We start from the raw sequence: 27,988 nt of genomic DNA, 5'->3' as shown, positions 1-27,988 counted from the left end.
GATAAGAATGCTCATCGACACATTACAAGGATCCATTGCATTGGAGAACCAGATATAAAAACTATGTGACCTTCTTTCGAGGCTCTTCGTCATCCTCTAACAGACGGCGACGGTCCGAGACGGGAGCATCAGCCCTGATCTCTGTAATCATTCCTCTGCCTTAATTTAGATTAAAAGGAGCTAAAAGTTAGAAAGTGTTTGAGAGTCGTTCCTTTAATAGTCAGTGTTAGAGTGTGATCGCTTCTGGGGACCAAGGACCGGAGGAGCTCCGAGACATCTGACCGCCAGCAGGGTTCGGTAGCTCGGACACAGCTGAACTTAAGGCACTACAAATCAAAAAGGGAATAAGTCTGAAACCAACATGAGAAAAAACAAAATGCAGAGTAAACACAAAAGATAGTTGAACATGGGAATGGGTAAGACCCTATCCACAATAATAGACACAGATGGTACTTAAATATACCATGAAGCACAATGACATTTACATAGAACAAAACAAAAACAGACAAGTTGAAATGGATACGTTTAAATAAAAATTTTAAACTAGAGCCAACCTCTCACGATGTGGAAATTGCTTTATCAAATAGATGCATTCTTAAACTCAAAGGCAGATCCCTTTACATCGTTGGAGCAGCTACAGCGGGTCCACTTGGTGCTGTTCTGTGGAGCTCAGGTTACAGGAAACAAGTTCGATGTGCGCTGGCTTACGTTGGAGGGTGGACAGGCTACGCTTGTGGCTTGGCTCAGGAGACGAAGAGGACAGGAAGCTGCCAGCTTGATGCGAATCCAAACGAAGGTAGATCACAGGATAGGAACCATCAGAACGAAGACAGGCTTGATCATCCAGAGTAACTTTCAGAAACATAGTCCAGAAAACTCAATGACATAGATCCAAAGCTTAGGCTTTCAAAATCTGCAGAGGAGCAAAAAACAACGTTAAACGAGGTCGAAGTACGAAGCATAACTTGGAGTGTGGCTAGAGTTTGTACCAATGTGGTAAAACACTCGCATTGAAGTGCTGGCAGCCTCCTGCTTAAGTACTCCTGGCAATCAGCGGAATAAGTCGCACCTGTCACCCAGCACACCTGAGAATGAGCACATGTAGCAAGCACAAAAACACAAACTCAGATCCTGACATGCTGCAGCATTTAGCACAACCTGCAGGTGCCTAATAGATGCATCGTTAACCCCAAAATAAAGTGTGTTACAGTAATCCAGCCTAAATGTAACAAACGTATGAAATTTGGTTTCAAAAACCTGTCTTATAGAAAGGCTTTATTTTGGCTAACTGCCTCCAATTTAAAAGCTAGATCCCACAACAGCATTGATCTGGCTTTCAAGTTTCAGATGTGGATCCATCTCAACTCCTGGATTTATGATGATCAGTCGAACATACTGAGCCAGATTCTCAAGATCTATGGCAGGGGCCTCAGATGTGCCACCAAAAACCATCACTTCTGTTTTTTGCTCATTCCAGTGTATAAAGTTTAAAGCCATCCAAGCTTTTATGTCATCAAGACAGTCAAACAAAGAGTCTAGTGAGTAACTCTTGGCCTTTTACAATTCATCTGCATAACAATGAAAATCCAGGGGTTGGACAATGAAACTGAAACACCTGGTTTTAGACCACAATAATTTATCAGTATGGTGTAGGGCCTCCTTTTGCGGCCAATACAGCATCAATTTGTCTTGGGAATGACATATACAAGTCCTGCACAGTGGTCAGAGGGATTTTAAGCCATTCTTCTTGCAGGATAGTGGCCAGGTCACTACGTGATACTGGTGGAGGAAAACGTTTCCTGACTCGCTCCTCCAAAACACCCCAAAGTGGCTGAATAATATTTAGATCTGGTGACTGTGCAGGCCATGGGAGATGTTCAACTTCACTTTCATGTTCATCAAACCAATCTTTCACCAGTCTTGCTGTGTGTATTGGTGCATTGTCATCCTGATACACAGCACCGCCTTCAGGATACAATGTTTGAACCATTGGATGCGCATGGTCCTCAAGAATGGTTCAGTAGTCCTTGGCAGTGACGCGTCCATCTAGCACAAGTATTGGGCCAAGGGAATGCCATGATATGGCAGCCCAAACCATCACTGATCCACCCCCATGCTTCGCTCTGGGCATGCAACAGTCTGGGTGGTACGCTTCTTTGGGGCTTCTCCACACCGTAACTCTCCTGGATGTGGGGAAAACAGTAAAGGTGGACTCATCAGAGAACAATACATGTTTCACATTGTCCACAGCCCAAGATTTGCGCTCCTTGCACCATTGAAACCGACGTTTGGCATTGGCATGAGTGACCAAAGGTTTGGCTATAGCAGCCCGGCCGTGTATATTGACCCTGTGGAGCTCCCAACGGACAGTTCTGGTGGAAACAGGAGAGTTGAGGTGCACATTTAATTCTGCCGTGATTTGGGCAGCCGTGGTTTTATGTTTTTTGGATACAATCCGGGTTAGCACCCGAACATCCCTTTCAGACAGCTTCCTCTTGCGTCCACAGTTAATCCTGTTGGATGTGGTTCGTCCTTCTTGGTGGTATGCTGACATTATCCTGGATACCGTGGCTCTTGATACATCACAAAGACTTGCTGTCTTGGTCACAGATGAGCCAGCAAGACGTGCACCAACAATTTGTCCTCTTTTGAACTCTGGTATGTCACCAATAATGTTTTGTGCATTTCAATATTTTGAGCAAAACTGTGCTCTTACCCTGCTAATTGAACCTTCACACTCTGCTCTTACTGGTGCAACGTGCAATCAATGAAGACTGGCTACCAGGCTGGTCCAATTTAGCCATGAAACCTCCCACACTAAAATGACAGGTGTTTCACTTTCATTGTCCAACCCCTGTAAACCCCATGTTTCCTGCAAAGGCCACAGGGTAGCAGATAGAGCGTAAAAGGAAGGGGGGCTAACACTGAACCATGTGGGACGCCATATTGAAGAGAGGCAGCAGATGATACAAACTCGCTAAATTGGACCAAGACGGTTTGCTCTGCCAAATAAGATCTGAACCACTGCAATGGGCTCCTTAACGTGAAACTGTATGATCCACTATATGCAGCAGTGAGATCAAGAAGCACAATAGTAACACAGTCACCTGAATCTGTTGCCAAAAATACGTCATTAATAACTTTTAAAATGGCATATTCAGTGTTGTGAAAAGCTTTAAAACTAGATTGAAAAATCTCTAAAATAGTATGTTCTTCTAAAAATGTCATTAATTGCTTGTAAACTACATGAAACGACATGAAAGGAAGTTTTGAGATAGGCCTGTAATTTTCAAGAGTATGAGTGTTACTTTGAGAAGTGTTGGTCTGGAAAAGAAAACTTTACTCTGGCTTTGCAATACAGCAAACAAAGCTGATTTTGTTTAATTTTCAGGCCATCACAATGCTTCTCAAAATGGCAGTCCTTCGGTCAGTCCCCTACTACATCCACCAGTCTTCTAATATACATTTCAGACCCCACCCTAATTCAAAACAGCCAATCATGTCCGTCTTCCAGAGCAGGAAAAAAAACAAAGATGTTAAATTTCACATAGATATTGAAGACATTAACAATTCTTTATCAATAATAAAACATTTAGCAAACATGGTATGTGTACAGATACATATTTTACAAGTCAAATCATTTTGACTTTTTGACTCATAATTCAGAAGAAATAAATTCTAACCAAAAATCTTTTTTTTTTACAGATAACGATCAGAGATACACTCTGGTGGTATGATTATTGGGCTCACAACACTTAATGATTACAACTAGTTCTTGTACTCGTCGTCTTCTCCTTTATCTGGAACCGGGTCGCGGGGGCAGCAGACTCAGCAGAGACGCCCCTCTCTCCAGACACCTCCTCCAGCTCCTCCGGGGGGAGCCCGAGGCGTTCCCAGGCCAGCCGAGAGACATAGTCCCTCCAGCGAGTCCTGGGCCGTCCCCTGGGCCTCCTCCCGGTGGGACGTGCCTGGAACACCTCCCGAGGAAGGTGTCCAGGAGGCATCCGGTATAGATGCCCGAGCCACCTCAACTGGCTCCTCTCGATGTGGAGGAGCAGCGGCTCTACTCCGAGCTCCTCCCGGATGGCCGAGCTCCTCACCCTATCTCTAAGGGAGTGCCTGGCCACCCTACGGAGGAAGCTCATTTCAGCCGCTTGTATCCGGGATCTCGTTCTTTCGGTCATGACCCAAAGTTCATGGCCATAGGTGAGGGTAGGAACGTAGACCGACCGGTAAATCGAGAGCTTCGCTTTTTGGCTCAGCTCTCTCTTGATCCCCTTAACTATGCCGCATTTTGCCCAGACCTCTAAATTCACCTTTCTGATTTAATATGAAAAGAACAAAATTACTTTGATGTCAATTTCTTTTCTTCACCGGCTTGAGGATGGGTTGTGGGTCTAAAAAAAAAAAAGAGACCTGTAGTTGTCATGCTTCCCTGATCAACTCTAAACGGTAGACTTCTCCATCCAAAACGGGAAAAATAAGGAACCGTTGCAGTCGACTGGAAAACATAGAGGAAACTCGTCTTCTTGGAAATAAAACCTCTGTGGGCTTTCACCTGCGCATGGCTCCGTCTAAGGGTCTTTGATCGGGATATGGATCTTCTGATCTTGTATCAGACAGATTTCCAGCTTTCAACCTCTTCCGGGAATGGCCAGTGTGGAGCATAATTAACTCGAGCTTCTATTTCTCCAGAGATGTGCCACCAGTCTCGTGAACTCTGACTGGAAATGGCAGTTAAAAGGTTGTTTCCTCTGTTTTCTATAAATTCTGGTGACGTCAGAGCTGCAACGCATGCTGAGCTGCGTAGTACAGTCGTACCTGACCAAAATGGCGGGTGAGCCAACATCCTTTACCATTTAGGTTCAGCTCTCCTAAACTCTCTTCTAGCAGCACAGGTGGTTTCATTCAGCCAGAGTTCGGCTTTGGCTTTTACCTGCCTGATCTTAAAGGGGGCCACAGAATCTGGAGCAGTTTGGCAGGTTGAATAAATCCAATAGTTGAGCTTGTTACACTCATCATGAAGGCTGCAGTTCTGGTTAAAAACAACAGAGAACTGACCAGCAATGGAAGGGTTAAAAACATGACAGCATCTGGCAACAGCTGGAGGATTAGCTTTGGAACAAGGGAGGGAAACGTCAAACAAGACTGGCTTTTGATCCGACCAAACTACATCACAAAGCTCTAAGTTAAAAACTGGTAAACCGTAAGTTAAAACAAGACTCAGCATGTGCCCACATCTTTCTGCAGGCACAGACACAGACTGCACAAGATTGAAACAGTCAATAAGGTTTAAAAAGTCCTTTGCCGTTGGCTTATCAGGACAGCACACATAAATGTTGAAATCACCTACAATAAGAACATGATCATATGTTGGCCAGAAAATGTGTTCAAGAAGTTCTAATTGTATTTGGGAGGCCTGTAAACCACTGTACAGAGCACTGTGTGAGACTCAAACAGTTAGTTTAAAGTTCCCAGGGGATGCAGATAAAGTCAGTGGTTTACAATTATAAATCCTTTTTAAAACAGCCGCTAGTCCACCTCCTCTACCCGACATTCGAGGGGAGTTTAAAAAGCAGCACTTGTCTGGTGTACGTTCTGTAAAAACGCTGGACTCACCAGCTCTCAACCACGTCTCAGTTATACAGAGAAAATTCAGTCCTTGAGACATGAATAAGTCCTTCAAAGTAAAGGTTTTATTCAGAAGTGATCTGGTGTTTACGAGTCCGGCGCTTCAATGTCCGTCTGTGACACCCGACTCGGGGGCAGCGAGTGCAATGGGTTCACCCCGCGACGGCAGAGCTAAGGAGGTCCTTGAAGATCCTGCGGGATTGGAACATCAGATCCGAGCCAACAATAGGCAGCAAGCAGGCGTTGGAGGGATCCAGAGAGCCCCAGGAAAAGGCGAAACGAGGCTTACATTCACACTCGTGCCAAGAAGCCGCTGAAGAGAGCACCAGATATGCCCAAAACTTCATGAGCAGACTGCTACGTTGGCCCCGGCATCTGAAGCGTTTTTGCCAAGAGATTGGGGCCAAGGTAGGGCAAAGATGAGCTAGAATCCCAGATAAGAATGGAGGACATTTTTTTTGTCCGGTATAATTTGCATTTATGAAGACACTGGAAAAATGCCGAAGGTCCAGCAGGGCTTGCCGATTGAACAACAAAAGGAGAGTTGACTCTAGCACCAAGACACAACAGGAACAGCACAAACAAACAAAAAAAGGGTTCACACAGGGGACCAGGAGGTTGTCCCAAAGGGGGACAGAGTTCGGGCGGGTGACCAGGAGGTCGTCCTAAAGAAAAGGCACAGAGCTCTAGAGGCTGCTGGATCCAGTGAAGGAGCCTCTAGAGGAGTCCCATACCGAAATGGCTGGGGATTTCAGCGGAGGAGTTGTGAGAGGCGACCTTGACACCAGCAGCAGAACGCCCTGGGGGCTTATTACAGAGATGTTATGGAGGCCAGTCTGTAGAATGTGGGAGCACACAAGAAAGGTTGTTCTGAGGTCGGCCAGGAGCCCGCGGGAAGCTGCAAAGACTCTTGTTTGGGGATCCACCAGCTGGCAACCCACAGAGGAGCCATGTCAGAAGACTTGTGCAGTGGATGGAGGAACTCTCAGAGGGTCCCTGGAGCGCATCATGGCTGTCCAGGGATCCTTCAGATGAGCCCTAGAGTGTAGCTTAGATGCCCAGGGACCATCGGTGGAAAACGGGGAGCTGGCCAGGAGGTGGCAGAGGCCAAAGTTGACTCTTCAGAGATGGGCATGATGACCAATGGGCTGAAGCTCAAAGGCAGTGAACTCATGATTAGGAACTTGAGGTGGGTCTTCCTCAAGCCCTTTGGAGATCTCAGGATCAGGAACTTAAGGGTTGTCCTCAACCCACTTACAAAACTCGAAATGGGAACTTGAGGCTGAGGTGGACCCTCATGGGCCCCCTCAGAAAACTCGGAAACATGAGGCAAATCCTAAGAAGGCTGAGGAGTTTTTCCTGGACACAGTGCAGATGATAATGCACGCAGCATAGAAGAAAAATGTGACAATGGAGAAGATGGTGATAATGATGACAGAACAGGAGGTGATGATGATGGTGATGGTGAAGGCGGCACAGAGTGAGTCTCTGGGGCTTAAATATTGGGGTCACAAATATGGAATCATATTTTCCTACATGGCTATTTGGGATTGGTTAATCTAAACAAGGTAGCAGTTCTGATTGGCTATCTAATTTGAAATGGAACTCATCCCACCAATAATCTCATTGACCTATACAAGCTATTAAATTTTAAATTATATATTTTCTCTAATTCCTTGTATTGTTTTAGTTATTTTGTCTCATAGCTGAGTCTGAATGCAGCTCACTGAAATTAGTTTGTTTTAACTTTTGCATTAAAACACATTTTGACTTTGTCTTACTTTCTCATTGCTGTAACGTAACAATTCTTGCAGTTTTTAAGCTTACTGACTGTAGGTGAAAAAGAGAATTGTTGTACTAAACCTTCATTAAAGGAGTAGAAGAAGAAAAAAGATGTGACGTGATGGGGCCTTAGCCTCTGTTTTTCCACGTGCCTACGCAGATAGAAAAGGAAGAAATAAAATAAATTATATCAATAAAAAAATGACTATCAGTCAGAGTGAGACCTCCAGTTCCCGGTTCTCTGAAGCTCAGTCAGAGTGAGACCTCCAGTTCCCGGTTCTCTGAAGCTCAGTCAGAGTGAGACCTCCTGTCCCGGTTCTCTGAAGCTCAGTCAGAGTGAGACCTCCAGTTCCCGGTTCTCTGAAGCTCAGTCAGAGTGAGACCTCCTGTCCCGGTTCTCTGAAGCTCAATCAGAGTGAGACCTCCTGTCCCGGTGCTCTGACAGCTGCTGTGTGTAACAGAAGACATTTTGAGCTGCTGGGGTCGGTCCGGTTTGTTTGTGGGGTCTCAGTCTGAGTTCGGGACTAACGGACAGTTGGTCGGTGAAGCAGAAACCCATTTAACAGGAATCCGGTGTAGTTTAAGCGGTGGATGTAAAGCGAGTCACAGAAGCTAGCAGAGTCCTAGATGCTAGTTAGTTAGCGTCAGCTAGCTGGCCTGCCCTCCTCTGCCTCCTCCTCCTCCTCCTTCTCCACCTCCTCCTCCTTCTCCACCTCCTCCTCCTTCTCGACAGCTGGTCCCTTCTGACAGACACAATGGCTTTAAAACGGATTTCTAAGGTAACTCGGCTTGTTTTAGCTTCATTTTAAGCCACATAATACGACGTTGAAGTTGGCCTCTGATTCGGAGCGTCGGTAACGGGCCATTGCTGAGTTCTTAAAGGTTCGGTCCAGGCTTCTGTCAGCTCTAGTTACAAAACCAGAAACGTTCAGAGTGGTCCAACCTGACCCGAATGATTTCACACTGAGTGGTTTCTTTAAAACACGGGTTGTGATCTGTGACAGTCATCCTGGTGGGAAACCAGAACCTATTGGGTTTTTAAAGCGTGTAATGTCATTGTAGGTTTCACAAACCAAAAGTGAACTTCCACAGATTATAAACTCAGTTCTGTAGGACAGTCCGGTCCAGTCCAAGTCTGAACGGTTCTTCTCCAATTTAGTTTAATTTGGTAAAAGAAACTCTTCCAGAGTTTTCATAAATAGAATAACTGATTCCGAAACCGTAAACTGTATTGAAAATGATGCTATTTACTGGAGAACTGGGTTTGACCAAGCTGGGAATTCTGGCTTTAGAACCGGACCTGGTCTTAAGTGGCCCATATGCTAAAAAAAACCCCCCAAAAACATAAAAAAACTCAGGTGGATTCTTTTGAATGTTAACATATTGTATGAAAACCAGTTCTGGTCTGACTTGGTTTAAAATCAGAACCAGAACTGTTCAAAGCTGCTCCCGGTTCCTAAAAAGCAGCGGAAAAACCTGCGAATCAGACGCTAACTTCAACTTATTTCACAGAGCGCTGTTAGCTGGTGTTGGCCTGTTTCTCTGACCGGTCGGTTCGGTTCGGTTCGGAGTCTTTATCTGCTGTTAGCCTGCTCTTCCAACCAGTCGGTGACTATTCGGTCCTGGACAGACTGAAAACACTGGGTTGTTTCTGCGGTTCGTGTTCCCATGTCCAACGGGTTTGTTCTTCAAGTCCTGGTCCAGATTCGGTCCAGGGGTCTGAAATGCGGGGTTCGTAGGTTCTGTTCAGTCTGATCCACCTCAACTGCTGTTCTGATGAAGTTCCGGTTTAATGAAGTAAACAGCCTTCATGTTTGAACAATTTGATCAACGATAAATCTCGGCCCGGTTCGGCTCTCCTCATAGTTCTGTGAGTTCTTGTGGGAACCACCGTTATCGGATCTCGTCATGATTCCTAAGCCCCGCCCACTTTCGGTTAATAAGAATTATGGACCAATCACAGATCAGTTCCTCAGCAGGCGTTACAGATTAACAGAAACTAAACGGAACCATTAAGAACCAGGGCCAAACCAGTCCACCCAGTGAGCTAGAATGTTGTTATAGAACCAGCTACAGCAGCACTGATTCTGTTTATTAAAAGTCATGGTTCGGTCCAAACACCTAGCTGTGGTGCCATGATAATCCTCAAATGTTCATTTTACATTAATTCTGCAGAAACATCTGATTCTGGTTCTGGTGTAACGACAACGGGAACTTCGACTGCATTCTCTGAACAAAATCCAGTTTTTCTGTGGTTCAGGTTGATCTCCAGGGCTCTTCCTTCTCTTTGATCCGGTTTGTGGGGTTTTTGGACCGGTTCTGAGGGTGTAGTCATGAAGAGGAGGAACCGCATGGTCTGTGGTTCTGTGGGCTTCTTCAAGCTGAGATGTTTAGTGTTTGCAGTGAGAATGAGTCACCTCCTCGTCTGAAGCCATGGTCCTCAAATGGAAGGGTTGGAGTTCTTCCTCCAGGTTCTGGTGAGTGTTCCTCAGGTACGAACAGGAGAAGGTCAGGCAGGTTGGACCTTCATCTACAGGAGCGAGGCCATTGCTCTGCTCCATGTACACTCCAACGCTCACCAATGGTTCTGGGATGTGGATCAAGATGGAAAGCAGTAGATCCTGGATACAAGAAGGTGAAATGAGCACCAGGTTCATCTTACAGGGACATCCTACTGGCAGGAGACCCAGAACCCTCTGGAGGGACTAAATATTCCTTCTGGCTTGAGAACACCTTGGGATCCTCCAGGAGGACCTGAGAACCTGTAGCCTGATCCACACACATTCAGAAATGTTTCTGCTCACTTCTGACCCGCTCCAGTTGGCGCTCTGATAACTCCTTATGATCACCAGCACTGAGTGATGAATCATGTTGGAAACACCCGGCCGGACTGGGCCGGCATTCGGTCAGCGGGAAATTAAAAGTCCAGTAACTACAGGAAGTTTTAACAATGGCTGAAACCCGGCACGCTCCAACCGGACCGACCCCTTCTAGAAGATGCCACTAAATATGGTCATAAAACACTAAGATCATGTGATCGTGGAGGTTTAGTCTTCAGCAGAACCTTAAGATCCAACTGAGATGTTTGATGGATTTCCAGAGTTTTCTGTGGGGAAATTCTCCATCCCACTTGACTGGATCTTTACCTCCTAAACTCTGAACCTGAAACATGAGCCATGTGTTCTGGTCCCGTGTCACATATCCACACACACACAGTTTGGCTTCAGGTCTGAAATCCGACCCCCTCAGGTTCTATAAGCAGCCATGTGTCCGACACCGGCTGCTCCGTCCTGATCCGGCCTCTTCTGTCCACACGTCTCAGGGTAAAAATAGCCTCTGCTGTTTACACATCAGTACCTTCCTGAGGTGGTTCCTAAAGTTCAGACGGGAGCAGAACTTCCAGCTACTCGACTGAGCTGCTGGGGTTCGGGTCAAAGTTCTGAACATCGTTGAGATGTTTTGCATTTAGCAGGATAAGAACTGATGCACAAAATCAGTTTCAGTTTTCATCAAGATAAAAGTCCGGAAGGCAAACCAGGAGAACTGTCACTCCAGGTCCTCCTGGAAGATCTCAAGGTGTTCCCAGAGCAGAACCAACGTTTGGTCAACCCCAGAAAGTTCTGGGTCTGCCCTGTATTCTCCTCACAGTGGGATGTGTCTGGGAATCCTTCAACATGGGGTCAAGGAGTCATCATAGGAACCTCCTCAGTTGACTCTTTTCCATGCAGAGGAGCAGGTGCTCTCCTTCAAGCTCCCAATGGATGATTTAAAATGTCTCCTCATCTCTAAAGCTGAGTCCCAGTTAACCCAGTTCAGTCCAATTTAACCCGACATTTCCCAGCTACTGACAACAAAGCTGATTCTGATGGGCTCAGAGGTGCAAGTCCTGATCGGATCTGGGATCTGAGGCTCACACACGGTTTGATTCTGTGTGTTCTCAGTTTAGCCTGACAGGAAAACCTGTCGGAACGTCATCAGAATGCCGCTCGGGTCAGAGCTCGGGTCAGAGCTCGGGTCAGAGCTCGGGTCAGAGCTCGGGTCAGAGCTCGGGTCAGAGCTCGGGTCAGAGCACCAATAAATGGTCCCTTCACTGCTTCCTCAGATTTACTGTGTGAAATCGTTCCTGTGGGGTTCCAGTTGAATTCTGTTAGAAAATGGTACCACTGGGGTTCTGACTCGGATTGGGAGAAGACGTTCCCAAGTGGGACAGCTGGTGTCCAGGCTGCTGTTCAGTAACCGATCAGGAAATTTATTCTTTTTATTCATTTTTTTTAATGAAGAAAACATGAAAGTAACACACACACCCACTGACTTCTGGTTCTGTTTCCTCCAGGAACTAACGGACCTTTCCAGAGATCCTCCGGCTCAGTGCTCAGCCGGGCCCGTCGGTGAAGACAGTAAGACGACCGTTTAATTTTCTTCACACACAAGTCCAGGAAGCAGCAAGCTTCCCTAACTCTCCTCTGTTGTTTTTCCAGTGTTTCATTGGCAGGCTACTATAATGGGTCCAGTAAGTACCAACCTGCACCAGAACCACACTACATTTATCCATACCACCAGAATCTGAGGCAGAAACAATAAACTGAACGAGTGAAGGGAAGAGTCAGATGTGGGGAAAGTATTTCCACCCTTCGTCCCGTTCCATCGGCAGACAGACTATCACTAAGTGATGCAGATCTGTGAGGTGGAAGGAAGACCATCCAAATCTGAATAGTGTGGCTGAGTCATAAATGTGCAGCACGAGGAAACATGTGGAAGATGGTCTGCTCAGAAGAAACCAAAACACCATGTGTGGATGAAAACTAACCCTGCACCTGGCCCTGAACACACCATCACCATGGTGAGACGTGGTGGTGGCCCCATCATGCTGTGGGAAGCTGGTCAGAGTTCATAGAAAGATGAATGGGTTGGAGTTCACCTGCCAGGAGGACATCCACCATTTATATACAACCAGAGATAGAATGGGATGGTTTAAATCAAAGCATATTCATGTGTTAGAATGGCCTAGTCAAAGTCCAGACCTAAATCCAACTGGGAATCTTTGGCAAGACTTGAAAACTGATGTTTACAGATGTTCTTCATCCAGTCTGAATTTGAGCTGGTTTACTGAGAAGAAACAATGTCTGTAGATGAAGGCAAACCCAGAAGATCTGCAGCCAAAGGAGGTTCTACTTTACAGATTATTTCCTACTTGGTTCTGGTCCGTCTGCGGTTGGAATGGGACAAAATGTGAAGACGTTCCGGGTGTTAAAACCTCTGAAGGTTCTGTAGTTGGACTGACTTTGGATTCAGTGTCGGTGACAGAGCTGAATATTGTTTTAATGGGACATTAATAAGAACCAGAACCAGCTGCTTCATCGCATGAGAGCAGAGCTACAGTCTGACTACAACCGGAACATGACATGGGTCGGTTTCTCATCATCTGAACAGCTTGGTACTGGATCACTTGATGAGAAAATAGATTGGTGTGAAGCAGAGATGATGCTGATCCGAAATAATCTGTGTTTAACCTGAATCCTCCTGGTTCTGTTGCAGCCTGACAGTCCGTATCAGGGCGGAGTGTTTTTCCTCACCATTCATTTCCCCACTGATTATCCATTCAAACCACCCAAGGTCAGTGAAGTGCTGAAAGATCTCCTGCCCACCTCTGGTGTGACTCTGTTTGTTCTGATCCGTTGAATCTGTTTCTTTGTCCAGGTCGCCTTCACAACCAGAATTTATCACCCAAATATAAACAGTAACGGCAGCATCTGTCTGGATATTTTACGGTCTCAGTGGTCCCCAGCGTTAACCATCTCTAAAGGTAACCGATCCGAACGGCGCCAGGCTTTAATCCTGGAAATTCTTCAGTTTTGGTTGGTTTCTGCAGGTTTGGTTTTTTTTTTCATATATGAAGAATCAGACTTTGCTCAGAACCTTTAGATCGTTGGACTGCCATAGAAATATTAACAGATTTTTTCCAGATGTTTTTCTGTGATCAACTTAAATCAGGGGGTCTCCAACATGTGGCTCGGGGGCCATTTGTGGCCCCCAGAAGGACTGCAACTAAAGTTGCACATTTCCTGTTATTTTCTAGGAACTTTTTACAATAAATCTAAATGAAAACAAAGTATTTAGCTTTATTAACCTTTAGTTTTTGCTGTCTTTGTAATTTCATATTAAATAGAAGCATTAATTTGAACTGGTTCTTCTGTTGATTGAATCTAAATAAAACAAGTCAGTTTAAATAGAAAATAGTGAATCGATTCAAAACATTTATGACATTATTTTCTTCAAATATTCAGATCGACAATAATTCATTTGAACTTTTCTACAAATACCATTTTCATAACAAAAAGTGTTTAGTTTATTAGACGGTGAAATAAATTTGCATCAATATTAATTGTTTTATTATTTTAAGTTTTATAAATACATTTTTCCACATGTGGCCCTCGCACAGAAAATGGTCTTCAGTTTACATGAAATAATACACATTCCTGTATTTGACTAAGTATTGATGCACTTTTTACTGTTTATATTTATTCAGAACAAAAAAATAAAACGTTTTTCCAGCCTTATAAGGCCGTGTGTGTGTGTGTGTGTGTGTGTGTGTGTGTGCATGCATGTAATCTATTATCTGAGGCTGGCAGTGTCACAAATTTGTAGGAATATTAATGATTATTATTTTTGTAGTTTTTCCATGGATTTGCATCAGATAAAAAACACTAAAATCTGACATTTTGAAGCAAAATAAAATAATATTTTCATATTCTTATGATCAGTCAGAAGCACAAAAGGACACAGATGCTGTATTTCATTTAAACAGCATATAATGCAGCTGCTGCACTGGACCAGAACTCCTGGCACCCAGGAGGGTTAAATGAGCTCAGAAATATGTCAGTTATTTCCAGATTTCCCTGAAGAAGTCTGGTTTTGGTCCGATTTCAGTCAGAACAGGTTTTTGGTGTCAGACAGAAGCAGGATCAATATTTAAAGATTTACTTTATGTCTGATGTTAGGTTTTGAGCATCAGATGGCACTGTCGGCTGCAGGTTTCAGCCTAGGTATTTTCCTCAGTCAGTCCTGTGAGATCGGAGATGGAGGTCCCGGTCCTTAAAAGGATCGATGTTCTGATCAGAAGGCTTCTGTGACTGGGTCTTTGTCTTCTCTCTGCAGTCCTTTTGTCCATTTGTTCTCTGTTATGTGACCCAAATCCTGACGACCCACTAGTGCCAGAGATCGCCCGTATCTACAAAACAGATCCTGTCAGGTGAGTCCACACACACACTCTTGTTTTACTATATGTAGTGAGGACCATGTGTTGACTCCCATTAATTTTCAGTCATTTTCAACCCTTTCTATGCCCTAACCCTGACAATAATCCTAAACCTAACCATTACCAGGTAATGTCTAACCCTGACAATAATCCTAAACCTAACCATTACCAGTACATGTCTAACCCTGACAATAATCCTAAACCTAACCATTACCAGGTAATGTCTAACCCTGACAATAATCCTAAACCTAACCATTACCAGTACATGTCTAACCCTGACAATAACTCTAAACCTAACCATTACCAGGTAATGTCTAACCCTGACAATAATCCTAAACCTAACCATTACCAGTACATGTCTAACCCTGACAATAATCCTAAACCTAACCATTACCAGGTAATGTCTAACCCTGACAATAATCCTAAACCTAACCATTACCAGTACATGTCTAACCCTGACAATAATCCTAAACCTAACCATTACCAGGTAATGCCTAACCCTGACAATAATCCTAAACCTAACCATTACCAGTGCATGTCTAACCCTGACAATAACCCTAAACCTAACCATTACCAGTACATGTCTAACCCTGACAATAATCCTAAACCTAACCATTACCAGTACATGTCTAACCCTGACAATAATCCTAAACCTAACCATTACCAGGTAATGCCTAACCCTGACAATAACCCTAAACCTAACCATTACCAGTGCATGTCTAACCCTGACAATAATCCTAAACCTAACCATTACCAGTGCATGTCTAACCCTGACAATAATCCTAAACCTAACCATTACCAGTGCATGTCTAACCCTGACAATAATCCTAAACCTAACCATTACCAGTACATGTCTAACCCTGACAATAATCCTAAACCTAACCATTACCAGTACATGTCTAACCCTGACAATAATCCTAAACCTAACCATTACCAGTACATGTCTAACCCTGACAATAATCCTAAACCTAACCATTACCAGTACATGTCTAACCCTGACAATAATCCTAAACCTAACCATTACCAGGTAATGTCTAACCCTGACAATAATCCTAAACCTAACCATTACCAGTACATGTCTAACCCTGACAATAATCCTAAACCTAACCATTACCAGTACATGTCTAACCCTGACAATAATCCTAAACCTAACCATTACCAGTACATGTCTAACCCTGACAATAATCCTAAACCTAACCATTACCAGTACATGTCTAACCCTGACAATAATCCTAAACCTAACCATTACCAGTACATGTCTAACCCTGACAATAACCCTAAACCTAACCATTACCAGTGCATGTCTAACCCTGACAATAATCCTAAACCTAACCATTACCAGTGCATGTCTAACCCTGACAATAATCCTAAACCTAACCATTACCAGTACATGTCTAACCCTGACAATAACCCTAAACCTAACCATTACCAGTACATGTCTAACCCTGACAATAATCCTAAACCTAACCATTACCAGTACATGTCTAACCCTGACAATAATCCTAAACCTAACCATTACCAGTGCATGTCTAACCCTGACAATAATCCTAAACCTAACCATTACCAGTACATGTCTAACCCTGACAATAATCCTAAACCTAACCATTACCAGTACATGTCTAACCCTGACAATAATCCTAAACCTAACCATTACCAGTGCATGTCTAACCCTGACAATAATCCTAAACCTAACCATTACCAGTGCATGTCTAACCCTGACAATAATCCTAAACCTAACCATTACCAGTGCATGTCTAACCCTGACAATAATCCTAAACCTAACCATTACCAGTACATGTCTAACCCTGACAATAATCCTAAACCTAACCATTACCAGTGCATGTCTAACCCTGACAATAATCCTAAACCTAACCATTACCAGTACATGTCTAACCCTGACAATAATCCTAAACCTAACCATTACCAGTACATGTCTAACCCTGACAATAATCCTAAACCTAACCATTACCAGTACATGTCTAACCCTGACAATAATCCTAAACCTAACCATTACCAGTGCATGTCTAACCCTGACAATAATCCTAAACCTAACCATTACCAGTGCATGTCTAACCCTGACAATAATCCTAAACCTAACCATTACCAGTACATGTCTAACCCTGACAATAATCCTAAACCTAACCATTACCAGTACATGTCTAACCCTGACAATAATCCTAAACCTAACCATTACCAGTGCATGTCTAACCCTGACAATAATCCTAAACCTAACCATTACCAGTACATGTCTAACCCTGACAATAACCCTAAACCTAACCATTACCAGTACATGTCTAACCCTGACAATAATCCTAAACCTAACCATTACCAGTGCATGTCTAACCCTGACAATAATCCTAAACCTAACCATTACCAGTACATGTCTAACCCTGACAATAATCCAAAACCTAACCATTACCAGGTAATGTCTAACCCTGACAATAATCCTAAACCTAACCATTACCAGTACATGTCTAACCCTGACAATAATCCTAAACCTAACCATTACCAGTACATGTCTAACCCTGACAATAATCCTAAACCTAACCATTACCAGTACATGTCTAACCCTGACAATAATCCTAAACCTAACCATTACCAGTACATGTCTAACCCTGACAATAATCCTAAACCTAACCATTACCAGTACATGTCTAACCCTGACAATAACCCTAAACCTAACCATTACCAGTGCATGTCTAACCCTGACAATAATCCTAAACCTAACCATTACCAGTGCATGTCTAACCCTGACAATAATCCTAAACCTAACCATTACCAGTACATGTCTAACCCTGACAATAACCCTAAACCTAACCATTACCAGTACATGTCTAACCCTGACAATAATCCTAAACCTAACCATTACCAGTACATGTCTAACCCTGACAATAATCCTAAACCTAACCATTACCAGTACATGTCTAACCCTGACAATAATCCTAAACCTAACCATTACCAGTACATGTCTAACCCTGACAATAATCCTAAACCTAACCATTACCAGTACATGTCTAACCCTGACAATAATCCTAAACCTAACCATTACCAGTGCATGTCTAACCCTGACAATAATCCTAAACCTAACCATTACCAGTGCATGTCTAACCCTGACAATAATCCTAAACCTAACCATTACCAGTGCATGTCTAACCCTGACAATAATCCTAAACCTAACCATTACCAGTACATGTCTAACCCTGACAATAATCCTAAACCTAACCATTACCAGTACATGTCTAACCCTGACAATAATCCTAAACCTAACCATTACCAGTTCATGTCTAACCCTGACAATAATCCTAAACCTAACCATTACCAGTACATGTCTAACCCTGACAATAATCCTAAACCTAACCATTACCAGTACATGTCTAACCCTGACAATAATCCTAAACCTAACCATTACCAGTGCATGTCTAACCCTGACAATAATCCTAAACCTAACCATTACCAGTGCATGTCTAACCCTGACAATAATCCTAAACCTAACCATTACCAGTACATGTCTAACCCTGACAATAATCCTAAACCTAACCATTACCAGTACATGTCTAACCCTGACAATAATCCTAAACCTAACCATTACCAGTGCATGTCTAACCCTGACAATAATCCTAAACCTAACCATTACCAGTACATGTCTAACCCTGACAATAACCCTAAACCTAACCATTACCAGTACATGTCTAACCCTGACAATAATCCTAAACCTAACCATTACCAGTACATGTCTAACCCTGACAATAATCCTAAACCTAACCATTACCAGTACATGTCTAACCCTGACAATAACCCTAAACCTAACCATTACCAGTACATGTCTAACCCTGACAATAATCCTAAACCTAACCATTACCAGTACATGTCTAACCCTGACAATAATCCTAAACCTAACCATTACCAGTACATGTCTAACCCTGACAATAATCCTAAACCTAACCATTACCAGTGCATGTCTAACCCTGACAATAATCCTAAACCTAACCATTACCAGTGCATGTCTAACCCTGACAATAATCCTAAACCTAACCATTACCAGTGCATGTCTAACCCTGACAATAACCCTAAACCTAACCATTACCAGTACATGTCTAACCCTGACAATAATCCTAAACCTAACCATTACCAGTACATGTCTAACCCTGACAATAATCCTAAACCTAACCATTACCAGTGCATGTCTAACCCTGACAATAATCCTAAACCTAACCATTACCAGTACATGTCTAACCCTGACAATAATCCTAAACCTAACCATTACCAGTACATGTCTAACCCTGACAATAATCCTAAACCTAACCATTACCAGTACATGTCTAACCCTGACAATAATCCTAAACCTAACCATTACCAGTACATGTCTAACCCTGACAATAACCCTAAACCTAACCATTACCAGTACATGTCTAACCCTGACAATAATCCTAAACCTAACCATTACCAGTACATGTCTAACCCTGACAATAATCCTAAACCTAACCATTACCAGTTCATGTCTAACCCTGACAATAATCCTAAACCTAACCATTACCAGTGCATGTCTAACCCTGACAATAATCCTAAACCTAACCATTACCAGTACATGTCTAACCCTGACAATAATCCTAAACCTAACCATTACCAGTGCATGTCTAACCCTGACAATAATCCTAAACCTAACCATTACCAGTACATGTCTAACCCTGACAATAATCCTAAACCTAACCATTACCAGTACATGTCTAACCCTGACAATAATCCTAAACCTAACCATTACCAGTACATGTCTAACCCTGACAATAATCCTAAACCTAACCATTACCAGTACATGTCTAACCCTGACAATAACCCTAAACCTAACCATTACCAGTACATGTCTAACCCTGACAATAATCCTAAACCTAACCATTACCAGTGCATGTCTAACCCTGACAATAATCCTAAACCTAACCATTACCAGTACATGTCTAACCCTGACAATAATCCTAAACCTAACCATTACCAGTACATGTCTAACCCTGACAATAATCCTAAACCTAACCATTACCAGTACATGTCTAACCCTGACAATAATCCTAAACCTAACCATTACCAGTGCATGTCTAACCCTGACAATAATCCTAAACCTAACCATTACCAGTACATGTCTAACCCTGACAATAACCCTAAACCTAACCATTACCAGTACATGTCTAACCCTGACAATAATCCTAAACCTAACCATTACCAGTACATGTCTAACCCTGACAATAATCCTAAACCTAACCATTACCAGTACATGTCTAACCCTGACAATAACCCTAAACCTAACCATTACCAGTACATGTCTAACCCTGACAATAACCCTAAACCTAACCATTACCAGTACATGTCTAACCCTGACAATAACCCTAAACCTAACCATTACCAGTACATGTCTAACCCTGACAATAACCCTAAACCTAACCATTACCAGTACATGTCTAACCCTGACAATAACCCTAAACCTAACCATTACCAGTACATGTCTAACCCTGACAATAATCCTAAACCTAACCATTACCAGTACATGTCTAACCCTGACAATAACCCTAAACCTAACCATTACCAGTACATGTCTAACCCTGACAATAACCCTAAACCTAACCATTACCAGTACATGTCTAACCCTGACAATAATCCTAAACCTAACCATTACCAGTACATGTCTAACCCTGACAATAATCCTAAACCTAACCATTACCAGTGCATGTCTAACCCTGACAATAATCCTAAACCTAACCATTACCAGTGCATGTCTAACCCTGACAATAATCCTAAACCTAACCATTACCAGTGCATGTCTAACCCTGACAATAATCCTAAACCTAACCATTACCAGTACATGTCTAACCCTGACAATAATCCTAAACCTAACCATTACCAGTACATGTCTAACCCTGACAATAATCCTAAACCTAACCATTACCAGTGCATGTCTAACCCTGACAATAATCCTAAACCTAACCATTACCAGTACATGTCTAACCCTGACAATAACCCTAAACCTAACCATTACCAGTACATGTCTAACCCTGACAATAATCCTAAACCTAACCATTACCAGTACATGTCTAACCCTGACAATAATCCTAAACCTAACCATTACCAGTACATGTCTAACCCTGACAATAACCCTAAACCTAACCATTACCAGTACATGTCTAACCCTGACAATAATCCTAAACCTAACCATTACCAGTACATGTCTAACCCTGACAATAATCCTAAACCTAACCATTACCAGTACATGTCTAACCCTGACAATAATCCTAAACCTAACCATTACCAGTGCATGTCTAACCCTGACAATAATCCTAAACCTAACCATTACCAGTACATGTCTAACCCTGACAATAATCCTAAACCTAACCATTACCAGTGCATGTCTAACCCTGACAATAATCCTAAACCTAACCATTACCAGTACATGTCTAACCCTGACAATAATCCTAAACCTAACCATTACCAGTACATGTCTAACCCTGACAATAATCCTAAACCTAACCATTACCAGTACATGTCTAACCCTGACAATAATCCTAAACCTAACCATTACCAGTACATGTCTAACCCTGACAATAATCCTAAACCTAACCATTACCAGTACATGTCTAACCCTGACAATAATCCTAAACCTAACCATTACCAGTGCATGTCTAACCCTGACAATAATCCTAAACCTAACCATTACCAGTGCATGTCTAACCCTGACAATAATCCTAAACCTAACCATTACCAGTACATGTCTAACCCTGACAATAATCCTAAACCTAACCATTACCAGTACATGTCTAACCCTGACAATAATCCTAAACCTAACCATTACCAGTGCATGTCTAACCCTGACAATAATCCTAAACCTAACCATTACCAGTACATGTCTAACCCTGACAATAACCCTAAACCTAACCATTACCAGTACATGTCTAACCCTGACAATAATCCTAAACCTAACCATTACCAGTACATGTCTAACCCTGACAATAATCCTAAACCTAACCATTACCAGTACATGTCTAACCCTGACAATAACCCTAAACCTAACCATTACCAGTACATGTCTAACCCTGACAATAACCCTAAACCTAACCATTACCAGTACATGTCTAACCCTGACAATAACCCTAAACCTAACCATTACCAGTGCATGTCTAACCCTGACAATAACCCTAAACCTAACCATTACCAGTACATGTCTAACCCTGACAATAACCCTAAACCTAACCATTACCAGTACATGTCTAACCCTGACAATAATCCTAAACCTAACCATTACCAGTACATGTCTAACCCTGACAATAACCCTAAACCTAACCATTACCAGTACATGTCTAACCCTGACAATAACCCTAAACCTAACCATTACCAGTACATGTCTAACCCTGACAATAATCCTAAACCTAACCATTACCAGTACATGTCTAACCCTGACAATAATCCTAAACCTAACCATTACCAGTACATGTCTAACCCTAACCTGAACCTAAACTCAATTCACATCTTAATCCTAAACTTAACTGTTAGCAAAATAGGTCGTGAGGACCAGCAAAATGTCCTCACTTTGGTACAAACGGTCCTCAATTTGATGGTGAAATCGGGAAAATGGTTCTCACTGTGATGCCAAGACAGGAACACACACACACACACACACACACACACACACACACACACACACACATCAGAGCAATGAACTGAGCTGTTTCTGAGTGAAAGCCTAAACTGTTGGAGGCTAAAACTTGTCCACAACTTTAAATTAACTGATTTCTGATTCCCGATGAGAAAAGGTTGGACTCTGCCAGAAATCCAGAAAACAATCTGAGTCCTCCAGAACCTCTGTTGTAGCAACACAATGATTCTCTGCTGCTGTGAAGCTTCAGGGTGTTTAGTGAAGTCCAGGCAGTGCCAGGACAGTCTGCTATGGAGCGTTGCCTAAGGGCAACGTGATGTCACCAGTGCAGAGCTTGCTGAGAAATGGCAGTGGGCAGGTCTGAGTGTTTCTGGACATAACGAGGCAGAGACCTTTGGATGCTGGCCTGCTGTAGAGCAAAGAACCACTGAACAGACTGGTGTTCCAGGAGGTTGTTTTAATCTGCTGTTCTGTCCTCAGAAACAACGTGAGGCAGAACCTCTGGTACCATCAGAGGAACCATGAGTCTGATGCTTCGCTGTGTCCGTTTCCTCTCCTGCAGGTACAACAAGACAGCTCAGGACTGGACTCAGAAATACGCCATGTGATCTCCCGGAGCTACCTGAGTTTCTCACCTGGCCCCGCCCCCTCCGCCCACCTTAACCTGCAGTTTGTTCACGTTTCTGTTTGTCTCATCCTGAACTGTGATGCTGTTAAACCCTCTGTCTGTCTGTCTGCTGGAGACAGGAGCTGCAGCCTTGGAGCAGAAGGTGGCCGGGCTGTCGCAGCCGAACCGGACCCGCTCGCTCCTTCATGCATGTCAGTGATTGGTTCATGTGCTGCTCTGAACTCTGTGTCCACGTTTTAAAGAAGAAAAGCTGTTTCAGTTTGTAGTTTGTTTTTGAGTTTTTAGACGAGAGCCGTTAGTTTATCCATCATCCGACTCCGTTCTCCTGTTTTTGCACTGGAAAGCGATCCGACGCTCCCGCGGCTGATCGATCAACTAATCGCCCTGTGACAGTTTTTCTGAATAAAGATGAACAAATGGAAGCTGGTCCTGGTTTCATTTCACTGTGATTCAGACTTGTATCTCCAAGTCCATATTCCATCTACTTCAGGACCAGAGCAGATGGGTTTAAATCAAACTGGTTCAGTGTGACGTTACAGAGGAATAAGTCAGAGCTTTAAAATCAAATCAGTCTCAAAATATAAAAAAAAAACTTTATTTAAAAAATGAACTACAAGTTAAAGATGATAACTGTACAGAGCAGGCAGGACATAAATATGTAGAAACTACATTTCCCACAATCACTTGTGGTTTTCGTTATCCAGGAAGGCACTCATCTTCTGGTTTAGCTCATAAAGAAACAAAGAGTAGAGAAACATGAAGTCCGTAAAACAAAAACGAAAATGAACTGAATCTGTTCAGAAACCAAACATGCAGGGAGAGAAGGTCCATGTTCAGCTTCATGAACGTTCAGGAGGAGGGAGGCTGCAAAATATCCAGAATCACAGCTACAGAGCAGAGATCATTCAGCTGGTTTATGTCCAGAAAAATCAGCAGAACATTCTGGTGCCAGGAACCATGAAACAAAGGCCACAGAACCAGCTACCTTCAGGTCTTCATCGAGCAGAGGAGTTCGATCATCCTGGTGTCTTGTTCCTGAGAGATGGCAGAACGAATAAGCTGATTGGGGCTTTGGCTGCAGGGAGAAGGTTCTGAAGGTCTGGATTTACTGCACCAGCTATGTTCCAACTCTCACCTAAGGTTCTAAGGACTTAAAAGAACCAGATCCTGGATTCAAGCAGCCAAAATCTTCCTCTGGCGGAGGAAGCTTGGAGTAGAGCTGCTGCTGCTCCACAGTGAAAGGGGCCGTCTGAGGAGCTCCATCTGATCAGGAAACATCTCTAAATATCCCATCTGGCCAGGGAACATCGAGGAGTGTTGCTGAGGAGAAGGATGTCTGAATTTCACTCCTGGACCAGTGATCTTAGATCAGATGAAGATGATAAATCTTATGAATTCAGATCATTTTTAGATGGAAGAACAGGAGAATAATCCCGACCACTGAACTCCTCAGTCTGGTTCCACCTCTGTCATTCAGTAGCTGACGGATCAGTTTTGCAGGATGGAGAGTTTTATTCCAGTCTCCAACCTAAAAGTTTAGACTGGGCTGCATGGTGGCACAGTGGGTAGCACTGCTGCCTTCTGCATGGAGTTTGCATGTTCTACCTGTGCAGGTGTGGGTTCTCTCCGGGTTCTCCAGCTTCCTCCTACGGTCCAGAAACATGACAGTTGGGTTAACTGGTCTCTCTAAATTGCCCCAGGTATGAGTGTGTGAGTGGTTCTGTGATGGACCGGCGATCTGTCCAGATTGGACCCTGCCTCTCGCCTAATGACTGGACCGTCCGGTTCTCACAGGACCAGCGGTGCCGTTACAAAATGTTCAGCTGGTTATTTTTAGTCCATAAAATAAACTAAATGATTTTCCCTGGAAGCTGTGATTCCAGATGTTTTCCACATGTTTTGAGTCTTCCTGCTGCTGCTAACCACATGGTTCTGATCCAATCATCCACCTAATTAGACGTGTGAACCATGAGGAATAAAAGCAGGTCTGATGTTTAGGGCTGATTGGGTCCTCAACAGATTCACATTTTGCTCCGAATGATTGCTCATCCACAGCAGAAACATTTCCACACTGAAAGATCTCCAACATTCAGACCCGTTTGGATCAGGTCAGGGTTTGTAGCTCCATTGGGCCTCTGCTTCATCAGGACCAAGGTGATCCTGCTCTTCATTTCTGAGCTCAGCCTGTGAGAGTTTCAGGGAGGCTGTTTAGAAGCAGGAAGCAGCGCTGCAGCAGCGGTTTTCTTTCCTGTCAGTAAAAATCAGAGTTCAGTGGTCCGATCGGATCAAAAGTTCTTTGAAAAAAGTTGGATGAGAAACTTTAAGCCTTGACAAGTTATGATGAGGAGGTGGAGAAGTCATGAACCTGCAGCTGGACCAATCACATGGTTACACTGTGGAGAGCTCCACCCCACTGTCGCACACCCCGCTGTCAATCTGAGCATCCACCTTGAGGTTCTGAACCTGGGGGCACAGATCTTCAGCTGCTGGGTCACCGCTCCTCCCCTGGTTCTGACACAGTGCCTCCTTCAGGATGCTCAGTGCCTTGCATTCCCCAGCAGACCTGAGAGCAGTCAGCAGATCCGAGATGGTTCCACCAGAAACCTGCAGAAGAAGTTAAAGATCAGTTTATTCATTCAAACCCAGATCACAACTATTAAAGTTTTGCAAATTCATATCCAGAAATATATACAATCCCATCCTTCCAGTCAGCTTCAATCAATTTTAATACAGTGCAATCAGGCCAATCAGGAAAGAGATCCACATCATGTGACTGAGACACCAGCAGAACTCGACCGTCTGACAGAACAGAACCATTCCACATGTTCTATTCCAACTCCTTCCTTCACGTGGACCTGCGGATGCCTGATCTGCGTCTCCTTTCCTTTAATAATGCAGAATGTTTGTTTTCCTCTCATTCGGAATCAGCCAAAGTTTTGAAAGTGCAACATTCCTCGGATAATATGTGGCGACGTTTAGGAACCGGAAGCATGCTGCAGATCCCAGTTTAATGATGTGGGAACAGAGCTGTCAGATGTTCTATCGGCCTCATACCTCCCTGTAGGACATGATCCCAACGGTTGTCCAGGTTGTCCATCCTGAAGCTGCAGCATCAGATGAGTGATGATGTCTGCATGAAATCTTGCTGCTTTGATGAAAGTCTGACTTCCAGAAACACTTCGGGAGTATTTCATATTTTAAAAGATGTTACATTAACTCCTCAGAGTTCGGTTCATCCGGTTATGACGGAACATCAATTTCATCAAAAATCCATTTGAGGCTCTAAGGGTTTAGAAGCAATTTCTGCATGAAATTCCTGAAATAAATCAAGCATGGCTCCACAGTTATAAGGTCTACATGCAAACCAAGTGGAAGCACTATTGCAACTGTTACCATGACAAAAGGTTTGGGATTATTAAACTTCAATCGAGTGCAGAAGCAGGCGGAGCTGGGGGCGGGGCTAATCCCACCTAGTGTAAAAAAACAGTGTTACGACATCATCTCACCGCTGCGTTTCTTTCTCCATCAGTTTAAAGCAAATTCATTAAAATAAGAACTTCTGGTCATTTTTTAATCACCGTTCTGTGTGACATTTGACCTATAGGGGGCACTGGTTAGCTAAAACTGGATCAACAAAGTGAAGAGCAGACAGACGTTTCTGTGGGATTATTATCAATCCAAAATAAGGTAAATTAGCTGCATGTCCTTTCCTGCTGCACTAAGCTGCTGATGACTGCGATCTGCAATCATCTGCAGGATGGTGCATCTCTTAGCTCCTGTGTCAGATCTTTGCAGAACCTGCAGACCTGCTTTCATGGTCAGGTAGGAGCTGAAGCCAGAGACAACATTTAAAAGTCAAACAGCATGCAGGCTTGTAACCATGGCAACAGCTATGTTGTCAATCAGTCTGATGGACCCAGACCGTCTGTGTTACCTCATAGCTGTCCAGCAGAGTTTTGGCTGGAGATGGGCTCAGTCGGAAGGCCGTGTTCAGGATGCCGAGGCCGAGGCTGTGAGCCAGGTTCTCCCAGCATCCTCCAGTCTCCAGAGCTCTGCACACAGCTTGCTTCACCTGAGCGTCCAGGCCCGACAGGTCGCCTACACACACACACACACACTGAGGGATAAATACACCAGAGCGGTGCACCTGATGAAGCAGAGGTGATCAGAGCTGCAGCTCACCCTCAGGAGGGACGAAGGCTTGCTGGGTTTTTGGTTTGTACTCGTGACCGTTGAGAAGATCCAGAACCTGCTCACACACACACACAGTCATGGTTCTGGTTCAATTCTGTTCCCATACTTGCGTAAATGTGGATGTACCTCAGACGAGGTAGCCATGTTGACTGGAGTTGTTCCTGGGATGTAGCCTTCATCGTCGTCACCCTCACAGTCCTCCTCCTCCTCCTCCCTGAAGAAGAGTGGCTCAAAGTTCTCCCTCTGAGGGTCGGCACCTGTAACAGGACAGAAAAAGCGTGGGAGAAGCTGGAAAAATGATCCTGGAAACTTTAACACAGACTCCTGTGGACCTCCGGAGGATCTGCTGTGGTTCCCAAGCCACCAGCAGCAGAACAATGTGACTAAGATCTGGAGAAGTTGGAGATAAAAACTTTGTTTCTCAAATCAGTCTGGAAACATTTCTAAAGTGGGACATCTCCAACATAACAAGCATTTCACAGTTGTGAGGTGGAAGGAAATTATCTGAAAAGTGTGGCATCTATAAGTTTTCAGACGTCTTTATGCCAGAACCACTAAACAAAACCCAGTATCACCTGCTACCTTCTGAAGTCTTCTAACCAGTAACCAGTTGCGAGTCCAACTGCTCGTGATGTTATCTGAGTCGAAGGCTGTATTCACACTGGCCACTTTTAGTCCGCTTTAAACGGACCAGAGTTCGTTTCCCTCCTTGGTCCGGTCCTTCTGTGCAGCTGTGAATACACTCAAGAGAACCCTGGTACGGACCAAACAACCGGACCGAGACCCACTTTTTGAGGTGGTCTCGGTCCGCTTCCCAACGGACTCTGGTGCGGTTCGCTTATGTTCTGAATACACCGGCCCCGATCCG

General features: G+C 43.7%; 2 protein-coding genes and 1 long non-coding RNA gene across 9 annotated transcripts in view; 1 reads left to right on the top strand and 2 right to left on the bottom strand.

Moving 5' to 3' along the window:
• Nucleotides 1-855: 855 nt before the first annotated feature.
• On the bottom strand, nt 856-7,684 carry LOC124860293. Its single transcript, XR_007036312.1, has 3 exons — nt 7,495-7,684; nt 990-1,085; nt 856-913 (listed from the first exon to the last, which is right to left on the bottom strand). It is a non-coding gene; the product is annotated as an uncharacterized LOC124860293 (long non-coding RNA).
• Nucleotides 7,685-7,873: 189 nt separating this feature from the next.
• Nucleotides 7,874-23,348, top strand: LOC124860292 (ubiquitin-conjugating enzyme E2 2-like). 2 transcript variants are annotated; one of them, XM_047353483.1, is made up of 7 exons: nt 7,878-8,192; nt 11,747-11,810; nt 11,892-11,923; nt 12,949-13,026; nt 13,111-13,216; nt 14,569-14,662; nt 22,861-23,348. In XM_047353483.1, the coding sequence occupies exons 1-7, from the start codon at nt 8,169-8,171 to the stop codon at nt 22,904-22,906; spliced, it is 444 nt and encodes a 147-aa protein (XP_047209439.1). In that variant the 5' UTR covers nt 7,878-8,168; the 3' UTR covers nt 22,907-23,348. The 2 variants fall into 2 exon arrangements, with proteins under 2 accessions (XP_047209440.1, XP_047209439.1); XM_047353484.1 differs by lacking the exons at nt 11,747-11,810; nt 11,892-11,923 and having other exon boundaries at nt 7,874-8,192.
• Nucleotides 23,349-23,493: 145 nt separating this feature from the next.
• The window catches only part of nfkb1 (nuclear factor of kappa light polypeptide gene enhancer in B-cells 1), a 49,700-nt gene continuing 45,205 nt past the window's right edge, over nt 23,494-27,988 (bottom strand). For 5 of the 6 annotated variants that reach the window (XM_047353481.1, XM_047353477.1, XM_047353479.1 and 2 more), the window contains 4 exons: nt 27,247-27,377; nt 27,109-27,175; nt 26,861-27,024; nt 23,494-25,530 (listed from right to left, as the gene is read on the bottom strand). In XM_047353481.1, coding sequence (XP_047209437.1) covers nt 25,315-25,530; nt 26,861-27,024; nt 27,109-27,175; nt 27,247-27,377 — 578 coding nt within the window. In that variant the 3' untranslated portion in view covers nt 23,494-25,314. The remainder of the gene's footprint in view (nt 25,531-26,860; nt 27,025-27,108; nt 27,176-27,246; nt 27,378-27,988) is intronic. The other variant, XM_047353478.1, reaches the window with a different exon arrangement.

This window comes from Girardinichthys multiradiatus, chromosome 23 (assembly GCF_021462225.1).
Source record: "Girardinichthys multiradiatus isolate DD_20200921_A chromosome 23, DD_fGirMul_XY1, whole genome shotgun sequence".
In the NCBI taxonomy this organism is placed as follows: domain Eukaryota; kingdom Metazoa; phylum Chordata; class Actinopteri; order Cyprinodontiformes; family Goodeidae; genus Girardinichthys; species Girardinichthys multiradiatus.
The sequence above is the reverse complement of the archived record's forward strand: the minus strand, read 5'-3'. Positions and strand labels throughout refer to the sequence as shown.

Excerpts from the sequence above, each read along its gene's own strand:
- LOC124860292 (XM_047353483.1), top strand. The coding sequence starts at position 8,169 with ATGGCTTTAAAACGGATTTCTAAG. Across the intron at positions 11,924-12,948 it reads AGGCTACTATAATGGGTCCA|CCTGACAGTCCGTATCAGGG; the intron begins GTAAGTACCAAC and ends GTTCTGTTGCAG. Across the intron at positions 13,217-14,568 it reads AGCGTTAACCATCTCTAAAG|TCCTTTTGTCCATTTGTTCT; the intron begins GTAACCGATCCG and ends TTCTCTCTGCAG.